General features: G+C 36.1%; 1 protein-coding gene across 3 annotated transcripts in view; it reads right to left on the reverse strand.

The window, feature by feature from the left end:
- LOC150080879 (N-acetylgalactosamine-6-sulfatase-like) overlaps positions 1 to 12,842 on the reverse strand; it is a 241,365-nt gene that overhangs the window by 179,218 nt on the left and 49,305 nt on the right. For 2 of the 3 annotated variants that reach the window (XM_090381786.1, XM_090381784.1), the window contains exon 3: positions 8,378 to 8,452. The exons of the other annotated variant lie outside the window; for it this stretch is intronic. In XM_090381786.1, coding sequence (XP_090237912.1) covers positions 8,378 to 8,452 — 75 coding nt within the window. The remainder of the gene's footprint in view (positions 1 to 8,377; positions 8,453 to 12,842) is intronic. 3 annotated transcript variants of the gene reach the window in all.

The following is a 12,842-nucleotide window of genomic DNA, read 5'->3' on the forward strand; positions in this document are numbered from 1 at the left end:
TTTACCCAAGCATATACCATTATTTTGAGAAAAATATATCACCGTATTTAATTTTATTATTATTATTTTCTTTATCAATAATTTTTTTATAAATTTCAGGACACTCTGTTATGATGGAGTTGTTGAGAAGGCATTGCTACACAATTGCCTTTAATTTACAAGTAATAGAATTTGCAAAGCAATATGGGATCTGTGCTGCTGAAAGACATTTTGGACCACCTCCTACCGAGAAAATGGTACGTGGCTGGCAAAGGCAAGAGGAGAAACTTCGACAAGCAATAAAGTCAAAACACAACCTTCACAAGCAAAAAGCTAGATGAGAGGAACTGGAGAATGAGATGAAGACGTGGGTTACAGATCAGAGGAGCCAAGGCATTGTGGTAATGACTAAAAATATCATTTCTGAAGCTAAATTGAGGGCAGCTGCAAGAGAGCATGATGACTTTACAGGTGCTATAGATTTATGAAGAGACACGGATTAGCGATGCAAACAAGAACAAAAATAGCACAGAAAATGCCTGAGGAGTACGAAAACAAAATTATTGATTTTCACCGATATATTATCAAAGTCAGAAAAGAAAATGACTTTGAACTTTGTCAAATTGCAAATATGGATGAAGTTCCATTGACGTTTGACGTTCCCTCTAATAAGACAGTTGATTTTAAGGGTGCTAAATCTGTGACCATTAAAACTTCCGGCAATGAGAAATCCCATTTTACAGCAGTGCTGGCATGTTGCGCTGATGGTACCAAGTTACCACCATTACTAATATTTAAAAGGAAAACAATGCCGAAAGAAAGCATTCCAGCAGGAGTTTTTATTCAAGTTCACCCCAAAGAATGGATGGATGAGCATGGCGTGAGGTTTTGGCTGGAAAAGGCGTGGTCACGCCGTCCTGGTGGACTTCGCAAGAAGCCTTCACTTCTCATGTGGGATCAGTTCCGGTCTCACCTAACTAATTGTACTAAGATAAGATTAAAAAGTTTAAACACGCAAATGGCTGTAATTCCTGGGCCTGAAAGTCGACAAATTGGAAGTCGTCATAACATGGACGAGGGTTAACGGGTCAATTTCAACCCCTGGATGTATCAATAAATAAGCCTTTCAAGGACTACATGCATGAAGAATGAAATAAATGGATGACGCTCCCACAGCATGAACTAACATCAACAGGGTGCATCAAAAGACCTACCATTGTACAGGTTTGCCAGTGAGTCAAAAATGCTTGGAATGAAATTAAAATGGAGACAATAGTACGATCGTTTAAGAAGTGTGACATAACCAATGCACGGAAGACGACCTTTTGTATGAGGAAACAGATTCATCTGACTCAGAGATCGCTCATAACATGGACGATGGTGACATTGACTATCTTGAATATTATGATGATTTCAGTAACGGCTTTTTAGGGTTTAAGGATAAATGAAAATGTCAGACATTTCATAATCTTTAGAAGAAATAAATATTTTTAAAAATTTCTTGTGTTTTATGAATTGAATAAAAACTCCGTGTTGTAAGTCCATTTAATAAAAAAATTTTAAAAAATAAATGTAATTCCATTTAATTTATTTTTAATACCTACCCCCTGATTACGTCCCGTATCACGCCATGTTGCCATATTTGTTTACATCAGTCGGTAAAAGATCGCTTCTTAGTTTCACCGTAAACAGTATCGAAGGATAATAGAAAGGTTATTATTTTTTCCAAAATATGTGGCCAAAACTAGGGTGCGTCTTGTATGCCCGTGCGTCTTATAAGCCGGAAAATATGGCATATTTAATATGTATTTCAATTTGTTAGGAAATGGTTAAACATTGGTAAAGCAAAGGCAAAATTTAATAAAATTCAAAAATTTTTAGAAATAGGTCAGAAATGAAAAAAAAAAAAAAAAAAATTGGTGGGCCTATAAAGCACTACACCACCATGTGTGTTACAGCTGGGAGCACAAAAATTACTGGGTTAAATTGCTCTCATTTGACTTATAACAGCATGCAGTCTTCTTAGAATACTTTCATCAGTTTGTGATGTGCCCCAGCAATAATTCTCCATTTGTCCAAAAGAACAGTTTTTAATCACACAGGTATTAACCTCCATAGATGAGCCCTCACATGTCTTTCTAATCTGTTCTACAATGGTAGTTCTATCAGGTCACATTAGAACTCTGTGCAATACAAGATATGTTCATCAATTTTTATCCTGATTATTTAACACAATTATGCCATCACACACCAAGCACAAAGAAAATGATACAATTATAAATAATACACCTGATAAACTGAATAGATACTGTGCAGTGATCTTCAGAAGAGAAAATCAGTAAAAAGGAGACATCTGACATATGCTATAAAATTGCATCAGTTTTGGTAGAACAACAATATCAAGAATATCATAATATCACATTCCTTCTTCTAGATACCATCCAGAAAAACAATCAGTCCAACACTATACCACAAAAAAAGCTGGTTAAATCATCAGAGAGCCACAACTACATAGGACTTTTGCATGGTGGAAACTGTGCAATCATAGACAATCCAGCTGAAGAGATAATCTGCATTGATCTTCACAGAAGAAAGTCCATCTTGGACAGGCAGAGGGGAGGGGACAGTCCCATACGGAAGGGATTACTGAGTGCACTGAGATTATGGGAAAGATTCTAAAGTTGATTGATTGATGGCTGAAGGACAGGAGGCTAAGGGAGCTATGCTTGTATACCTGAACATTATAAGATAGCCAACATCGATATTACTGAAAAGATTCTAACAGAAAAACTACTGGGCTTGAAAGTGTGTAAGACTCCAGATGCCAATGACCTTCAGTATGATGTTTATCATCATACTGAAGGAGGCAGTTAGCAACTCAGGCTTTCAACATTGTGTATTACACCTGCAGAACTATGTGTTGTGAGCTGATTTCATGCTGTGCAGGCTGAAAAACCTGGAAAGAGGCTGTGAAATAGTGTTCAAAACTATTCAAGTCCAATAATGATAATTTAATTCAGGAGTAATTCCAATTAAAGAGTTAAAAATGTCTTGCCAATAAACAAAGGGAGAGCTAAGAATGAAATGGGTAACTACAGACTGCTCGGTTTTACCTCTTCGGTGGAGAAAGTCATGGACTGTATGGTAAAAAGTGCATTCTAAATTGCCAGGTGGGCAGGAGCAGCAATGCGTAGCACATGCTTCTTGATTAGACAGCGGTTTGAGCCCGTGACCACCAAATATGGAGGATGCGGAAAGGTCAGGGAATGACCACCGCATATACCCAGAGCAATATGGCCTTAGTTGCTAATGCTCCTAAAAACTAAATAACAATAACAGCATTCTAAATTAACCACATGGCCCAGTAAAGGTAAAAGCTTACCTGCCCAACTTGATAAACTACAATTAGTGGTCATACAGGAGTTTGGATAGGGTAACAATTTTAACATTATATAACAGAAAATTGCTGTACAGGCTAGAATGTATTGGGATTATGGAGAAGATCCAAGGTGGGTTGAAGGCTGGCTGTAGAAACAAGAGGCTGAAGGTTGTTATAAATCAGGGGTGTCAAACTGGCGGTCTGCGACAGGTTTTTATACGGCCTGCACTGCCTCCGTGGAAAATAATGACATTTCTAAAATGTGTTTCTAATGCTTTCCACTGCTGTCTACTGCTTTCTGTGATCGCACAATTTCCTGAATTTTTCCATTACCTATTTAAGTGATCGTTTCACACACTAACAGCTAGTTTTACTGCGGCTTTCATACTGTTTGAGTCAGTTACATTGTAATGCAAGTGAGCTAATATTTGTGTTGCCATTTCAATTTAATAAAGTCAGTAAGCAAAAAGTTTTGTGTTGTGACTCTTATATAGTATAAATATGATTCTGATGTGATGTCGCTTTCCAAGCCAACCAGAAAACGAAAGGTTGTTGATGATGAGGGGAGACAATTCCAAGAAAGATGGGAATTGAGTTACTTTTACACAGAAGTAAAAGGTAAAATTGTGTGTAAAATTTGCAATGAATCAATCAGTGTCATCAAAGAGTACAATATTAAATGACATTATGATACAATTCAAAAAGAAAAATTTTCCTGCTTTGAGGATAAATTAAGAGAAGAAAAACTAAAGGATATGAAGAACTCACTTTAAAGGCAGCAAAACATAATTACAAAAATTAATGAAGCAATGAATTGGTAGTGAAAGCCAGTTATGAAATCAGCTATTTACTGGCAAAACATTCCAAACCTTTCAAGCGAAGGCTCCGTGGTTAAGGAATACATGATAAAAGCCACTGAAAATGTCTGTCCCGGAAATGTGAAAGTGTTCCAAGAAATTTTATTGTCAAGAAACAGTGGCTGAAATGATAACCAAGATAGCAGACAACTTGGGTGAACAACTGCAGGAAGCATCTGCAATGTTTCAATGTTTTTCAATTGCACTTGATGAAAGTAACGATATTCAAGACATGGCACAAGTTGCACTGTTTCTTTGAGCCTGCGATGACAATTTGAAAGTAACTGAAGAGTTTTTAGAAATGGTTCCCAACCATGGAACTACTACAAGGGAAAATATTTGTGACACCATATGGAGCATGCTGGAGAAATACAAGCTTCCTCTCTAGAGACTCATGGCTGTGATTACCGATGGTGCTCCAGCGATGACAGGCAATGTCAAAGGATTTGTATCAACCCTAGAAGCAAAACTGAAGGACGAGTATCTGAACAAACAAAAATTGCAATCTTTCCACTGCATTATTAATCAGCAGGTTCCGTGTTCAAAAATACCCAAAATGGACTGTGTGCTCAAGACTGTGGCCAAAACTGTGAACTTCATCCAGTCCAGAGGACTGAATCACCACCAGTTTGCTCTCTTTCTTAAGGACTTGGAAAATGAATTTGAAAGGCTGCCGTACTACACAGAGATTCATTGTTTGTCTTGCCTCAACATACTAAAGAGGTTTTTTTTATTTTTGGAAGAAATAATACAGTTCCTAGAAATGAAAAGTCAGGATGTAGTGCTTCTGAAGGATCAATCTTGGGTAAAAGATCTGGCCTTCATAGTAGATACTGCAGGTCATCTAAATGATCTGAACATCAAACTACAAGGGAAAGATCAACTGATAACAGACATGCATGATGCACTGGCTAGTTTTCAAAAAAAGTTTAATTGTGTGGCAAAATCAATTAAAAGAGGGTACTCTGACTTACTTTTCTACATGTTAACAGTTGAAAAATCAGTCAAAGTTATACCATTTCAAAATATTGTGACAGAATAGAAAAGATTAAAGATGAATTTGACTGGCACTTTAAAGATTTCAAGGGGCACCAAGAAGATTTCTCTTTTCACGGGTCCTTTTTCTTTTAATGTCAAGACTAACTGACACCATCCTTTCTTCCATAATGAAGGTTGTGTCTTCTCAATTTTTTACTCCAAATCTCGCAAAGCTGGTTGCAAGCAAACAAAGTCAAGTGTTTGCTTGCAAAAAGGGCTGGATTACCTAATTTCATGTATATTCACTCATAGAAATATTGTATTATCTGGAATAAACTTGCTTTTCATTATTCGTTCTGTTGTTTATTCAGACTTTTATTTCCTTTCAATTAGTTATTAGTGCATTCTCAGCTGCAGGCGCCTCTGTAGCCAGGTGGGAAGAAGCAGCAGTGCGTAGCACACGCTTCTTGATTAGACCGGGGTTCGAGCCTGTCACCACCAAATACGGAGGATGCGGAAAGGTCAGGGAATGACCACCGCATATCCCGGAGCAATATGGCCTTAGTTGCTAATGTTCCTAAACACTAAATAACAAACAAACAAATTCTCAGCTGCAAGTATCAATCAGCAACAAGCAACAACTGAGCAATTAAAAAGCATCTTTGAGCTTAGCAATGGCAAGGTTTGTAGGCTGTGTGCAGCCTGCACAAGGTACACTAATACGGGAAATGGTCTGCGGCCAAAATGAGTTTGACACCCCCTGTTATAAATGGTCACTTTAGCATGGGCCCAGATCATGATGAGTCCTCAATGTTCAGTACTAGAGCCACCCTTATTTCTAATTTTCTTGAATGACAGTGACAAGAGAAATAAAGGATATTGTTTAAATTTGTGGATGACACAATGAGTGGAAGGGTTAGAAAGTTTACAATGGGTTACAGAGCTTGGAAATTAGGCATGATAGTATTTTATAAGGCACTGAGGAAGATATGTGCTTTTAAGAACCTGAACAGCAATGTCAGATCATTTGGTTAGTTTAAGGGATGGATAAGAGCCCTCCCTTTGAAAATGACCAGAAAAGAAAGCGCACTCTTGTTCTCTCTCTCTCTGGATGGCATAAGAATCATGAATTATGTAATTTTTTGTTTAAATATTTACCTTCTGAAGACCAGTTCAGCAGGCAACAAAACCAGTTTAAATGAGAAATGAGGAAATCCCTTCAAACAAATAGTTAAACCGCAGTGCTACACTGCTCCTTTATGCTGGCTGTTATTCTTAAAGTTTATGAAAGTGCAATACAGACATCATTTGTTCACTTCCAATTAGTGTCAAACTTCTTAATGAAGAGATGCTTTACTCAAAGGTTGCTTGAATTATTATATTTTGGGGATACAATTGCAAACAACAGTAATATGAGTGAAGGAACGTGAAGCTCATTAATGAGGCACAACAAATATGAAGACTTATATTAAAATATTAAAACTTAAAATCACAATTTAAAACTTCAGAAGAAATGCATGGATCAAAATAAGAAACTTGGAATTATTTTAAAAAAATTTTGTCACTTTGTTTCACAAAATGACTCAAAACCACTAACCAAAAGCAACTAGTTGTCCTCACCAACTCATTCCAGCTTTGAGTTTAACCAATTTATTCTAATAGTGAACTGTGACAGCCAACTTCTGGAAATAAAGAGATGAAGATTTTTAATTTAATTGTAAATGAAGGCAGCAACATGATTGCTTGAATCTACCACTGCATAGATTATATAGCCTGAATGAGTAAATCACATTTTTCCTATGGGCTTTTTAATATCCCAGTAACAACACACAGCAAACCAGATTGCTTGGTTCGAGGAAAGAATAAGATTTCTCCTTCAATCAAAGGGATATCCATGGTTTAAGCTGTACTGTTATTTACATTTGGTACTGATGCTGCAATAGTTTGCCTTTATGCAATTACCAACCAGTAGAGGTTGATTCATTGCTCCACTTTGCCATATCTTGGTGAGACATATATAATGTAAAAATTGCACTTCTGAATAATTCCATTTTATTCCTTTGCTCTTATAGCAGGAGAGTGTAAGAAAGAGCCAATAATAGAGCCATCATCTGTCTTTACACTAATTCCTGATGCACTAAGTGTGACAGCTCTCATTAAAAAAAAAAAAAAAAAAACTCATGGTAACTGCACATCACTTATGTGAAACACAATCATGCCTAGTGCTCTGTTTCTTTGAATATTCAACAGGTAACAGCCATGCAATGTGTGGATGGTAAGCTAGGTACAGGAATGTCAAGATGGCTACATTCCCATCATATTCTGACTGTGGTCCAAATGTCATGTTCAAAAAGGCTCTTCAAAATTGAAAATACATCACTGATTGACTTCTTTGCCAGCATCAAGAAATGCCCCTGTACTACGTCCGATTCAAAGATATGACTCACATCTGCAATAACGTATCCTTTTTTTTTTAATTCTTAATTCTGAATAATTCCACAGCCATCCTTATTACCCTGAATTGTTTATTGTATCCCATATTAATTTTTATTTTCTGTTAGATCTGTTTGTGTTATCTTACACAATCATTGGTTTCACTATTTTATATGTTTGTTTTCAATTAAAAAAAATTTAGGTTGATCTGCCTGAATTTGCCTACTTTTGAGAATTTTATTTTCTCTAATGAAATCTCAAAGGTAGCATTGACAAACAGCTCCTGGAGTTAAGACAGTAAAGATGTTTTAATTATAAAGGGTGGAAAAAACTTGACACGTCTGACTAACCATTATACAGATTGACACAGCAAATTGCATTTTTCCCAAAATAACTATCCCTATCGAGACTTCAAAAAGAGATTACAAAAATAGTCATTTTGTTGGAGAGGAGAGATGAGATGTCCCTTTCATGTTTAAATTTAAGGTGCAATTTTTCAACTAGTGCTCATGGCAGAGTAATTTTTTTAGTGTGTATGTGCATCTGTTGGTTTATTTCTAATTTTGCTTTTCTACATTTTTAGTATTTTCTGATAAGTCTAAACATCTGCCTACAATCTGGGAAAAAAGGTATGAAAAACAGCAAATCTAGAAACTACAAGGTTTTCATATGTGCATTTCTGTAAAATACAATACACCATATACATAAATACAAATTCCACAAGAAAAATTAAGTGATTCATACAACTAACCATTTCTAGCATGAGAATTATTGGTATAGAAGCCATTTCGAATAGGTAGCCTTCCTGTTAGAAGTGCAGCTCTGGCTAAAAGAATAAAAATAAGTGTAATAATCAGTTTTTCTTTGTTTTTTTTCCCCATATGGAGACACATAATACACACACAGAGAATTTTAAAATTAAAGTATACTGAGGTCTTTCTCATTTATATTAGACTATTTAATCCCAAAGGGAGTATTACTCCCAGAGAGAGTAATACTCTTGATTTGATTATCAGTAGTGATTCTTCATGCATTAGGAATCTGCAGATAAAGGAGCCACTAGGTGGCAGTGATCACAATGTGCTGATGTGGATTTACTCCAAGAGGTAACTACCATCAGGGGCAAGGAGAAGGGTTTTAGCTTTTGTAAAGGTGACTACGGAAGTCTGAGACAGTTTTTAAAGTCTATACACAGTGGGACCAACTGATGACGTTACCAACAGCAAACTCTAAATGGGAAGCATTCAAAGAATTAATCTTGGAGGCTACTAAGCTTTTCATACCAATTAAGATATATTGTTCAAGGCCTAAATGGATGTCAGATGAACTAATGAGACATGTGGCAGAGAAGAAAAATGCATGGGATATATATAAATTAACAGGTGACACAGAAGCCTATGGAAGATATAAGCTGGTCTGTAATCAAGTCACAAAGGAGGTTAGGCAAACAAAGGCAGATTACGAGAAATCTTTGGCAAAGGATACAAAGAAAAGCAGCAAAGAGTTCACTACTTATGTAAACTCTAGAAGGAAGGGGATAAATCAGATTGGTTCACTTGATTTCGATGGTTCAACTGTTAATGATCCTGCTCAGGTAACTAACAAATTGAATGAGAAATTGGGATCTACATTTACACATGAGGAGTTATTCAAGGGGAGGAATGCCAGAAGTTTATCAAACTCTAATAGAGAGCTAAGTGATTTTGTAATAACTGAGAGCAAAGTGGAGAAGAAATTGTTAAAGTTAAACATAAGGAAGGCACCTGGGGTTGTTGGAATCTATCCAGTTATATTAAAGGAGGCAGCAAAGGAAGTAAGCAAACCCTAAGCCATAATTATGGGAGCTTCCTTGGACTCAGGGGAGGTACCCATGGACTGGAGATGTGCAAATGTAACCCAATTCACAAAGGAGGATCAAAAGGTGACGAGTAATTACAGACCTGTTAATTTAACTTCTGTTCTAAGGAAATTAATGGAGGCACTGGTTAAAGAAGCACTACAGGATCATCTAGACAACACTTCGGTTATAGTTCAAACACAGTATGGGTTTGTTAAGGGGAAGTCTTGTCTGACAAATTTTATTGGATACTGCATAACAAAGGAACTGGATGCAAAAAATAATTTTGATATATACTTGGATCTTAGGAAAGCTTTTGATACTGTTGCACATGAAAGACTACTGTACAAACTGGAGCAGTATGGCATTAAGGGCAAAATTCTGCTAGGGATAAAGGGATGGTTGAGTGTGAGAAAACAGTAAGTGGTAATCAATGGACACTGCTCTTTGTGGACTAATGTTATTAGTGGAGCCCCCAGGGTTCAGTTTTGGGTCCATTGTTGTTTTCTGTATTTATTAATGATATAGATGAAGGTATATCAGGCTTAATTAATAAATTTGAAGACTATATGAAGGTTGGCAGGGTTGTTAATGACATTTGTAGTCTGGACCTTTGTCAATTTGGGATAAATTTCTGAATTTTATGCTAAAGATGGGCTATATATTACTGTTTCAATTTTATGATTTCTAAATTTAAATTCTGCATAACCAACTGCTTTTTTTTTTTTTCTCAATGGGAAAGTTGTTTCCCATCTTGATTTAATGACATTGTGTAAAAAAACAATATGGGAATCCTATAGCCTTGAAACTTTATTAGACACGTTGGACAGATAACTTGTGTAGCCAAGACCAGCTAATTTTTGTAAAAATCAGACAAATGCCAACTTATTGTAATTTTGATTTTATCTTGTGGAGGATCTGTGTTCTCATTTTGAATTTAAAATAAATGGTGTGAATTTTAAACCAAATAAAGAGATAAATAGGATGTATAGGCTATTAAGAAATATTATAGGGATATTAAATTTCAGAAATATTATATTTTGAGTCAGAAATTTTCTTACCTGAAATTTTTTTTTCAGGAATGACTGCATCCGGGTAAGATGTAATTTGAATAGTATTGAAATAAATAAACCTAGTGAGAGGATGAAGGAATAAAAGCAAGCTTTGATCCTAAATCCATGCATGGCGAAATAATTAGAAGTATAAAGGGAGATGAATTCTCAAAGCTTGATGGGGACTTTTCATTTATACCATCTTCAAAGGGGAAGCGAACGTGTGTCAAAGGCAGTATTTATAACCCAGGCACATTCCATTGCTGTATTTCAAAAGTATGGTGGGGGTATTGTCAATGATATACAGGAATTTTGCTAGTAGAGAAAAGGAGGTGATTATCCCTTTGCAATAGTCAAGCACCTTGAGTACTGCGCACAGGTCTGGAGGCTTCATTTTAGAAAGGATGAGGACCTCACTACTCTTGTTGCCCTTGTCTGTACTCGTTCAAGTTCCTTGAGCGAGTACAGACAAGGGCAACAAGAATAGTGAGGTCAACAAAGGGGTGGTCTTACCAAGGAAGCCTTAAGTTCTGCAAATTGCAGCATCTGGAGGAGACTAGCCACCTGTGAGGTGATCTGATTGAGGTGTATAAGGCCTTGAACGGTTTCATCGGGCTCAATTCTGATGGGATTCTTCCTCTTGCTCAGATTACGAACCTGAGGGGACATAAATTCAAATTGAGGAAAGACAGTTATAGAATAGATGTGCGGAAATTTTCCTTTAGCCAGCGGATTGTTGATTGTTGGAACAAACTTCCATCTGTCGTTGCGGAAGTTAATAGCTTGAATAAGTAGCTCAATTTTAACATCAAATTCAAAAATTTCAGCCCAAATATGACAAATAGCTAGCCTAAATATAAAAATAAGTGAGACAGAACTCTACTGCTTTTAATTAAACACTATACAGAATTCTTCTAAATTATTCCAAAATTATAAGAGTATTTCTATGTAACAAAACAAGTAAAAAAGTCCATAAAAATTCCACACTTTTAATGCCCTTTTTATGTTTAAGAATAGCAAAGGTGCTTTTGATAATTGTGCTTCAAGATACAAGGAAAAGAAAATGCAGTTAGTCATTTTTAACACATTTTTTCAAGTGCCCATTTACCAATGTTCAGCAATCACAAAAGCAACATGAAGCAGTTGATCACACTTAGTAACACAACCTACAATGATCTCACGTAGACTAGTGCACATGTTCAAAAATCCCATGTTAGTTCCAAATTGAATTATAGGTCCTGAAAATGAGATCTTCCTCACTTTTAACAAGGTTCTTAAGGCGTCCCAAAAAAAATAAATTTGGTGGATTCAGATTAGTGTATTGTGCTGACCATATGTCACAAGAGCACCATTTCCAATCCATTTCTCATGGCAATCATCCTCCCCCACCATATCTAGATACTTATTTCCACTTCCCACACAAACTGATGGCACATATGACTGGCAAAAGTAAGAGTTTTCAGGACAAGCAACAATGTATAAATGGTTATGGGTGAGTGGGGGCTTCAAATGGTTTGGAACAACTGCCTCGCCCTTGTGGCAATCACCAATCAGGCCGTGTGTGAACTTAACCTGCATAAAAAAAAGTATTGGATGTTGTGACAAGTGAAAATGAATGAGTGAATATATATATATATATATAGTTATTATAGTAAAAGCACAATAAGTACTATACAGATGCTGAACATGTCAATGAACACAACAGTATACAGCTTGCAGTAGGCCATAAGGCCAAAATAACTTATAAAAACTAAAATAGCCCATGCAGGCCTACATGGCCAAAACCTGGAAATAAACATATAATTAGTAATAAAATATAAATATATAATACAATTATGATTATGTAGTTAACTATTGGTGTAGAGATTGAAAGGTACTTTTTCAAGGGCTAACCCTCTCAATATATCCTACCAATAATTAACAGAGCTATCTGTTTCTGACTGCCATCTGATTTCCACCTGTCTCGGATTGCCATCTTAACTTTTATATTCATCCCTATTGTTTGTATATAAAGTGAGGGAAAAAAAAGGAAGACCAGAAGATAACAAAAGATATGTATAATAAGAGATAAATAATTGCAAAATTTGTCTATATATATATATATATACAGATGAAATCTGTTAAAACGCGATTCTGCTTATAACATGATGCAAGCATGGCTCCCATTTTCGTCAGTTGAAATGTGTTTTTAGTCACTGAAGATCTCTCTCTCAACATTCAGGCCACACCCCAAGTACTGCATACAGGTGTAGATGCCTCATTTTAGGAAGGATGTACAGTTACTTTAGGATTTTAGGAACAGTTACTTCATAACTGTTTTTGCCATC

Source organism: Mastigoproctus giganteus, chromosome 9, assembly GCF_048544385.1.
Source record: "Mastigoproctus giganteus isolate SK-2022 chromosome 9, ASM4854438v1, whole genome shotgun sequence".
Taxonomy (NCBI): domain Eukaryota; kingdom Metazoa; phylum Arthropoda; class Arachnida; order Uropygi; family Thelyphonidae; genus Mastigoproctus; species Mastigoproctus giganteus.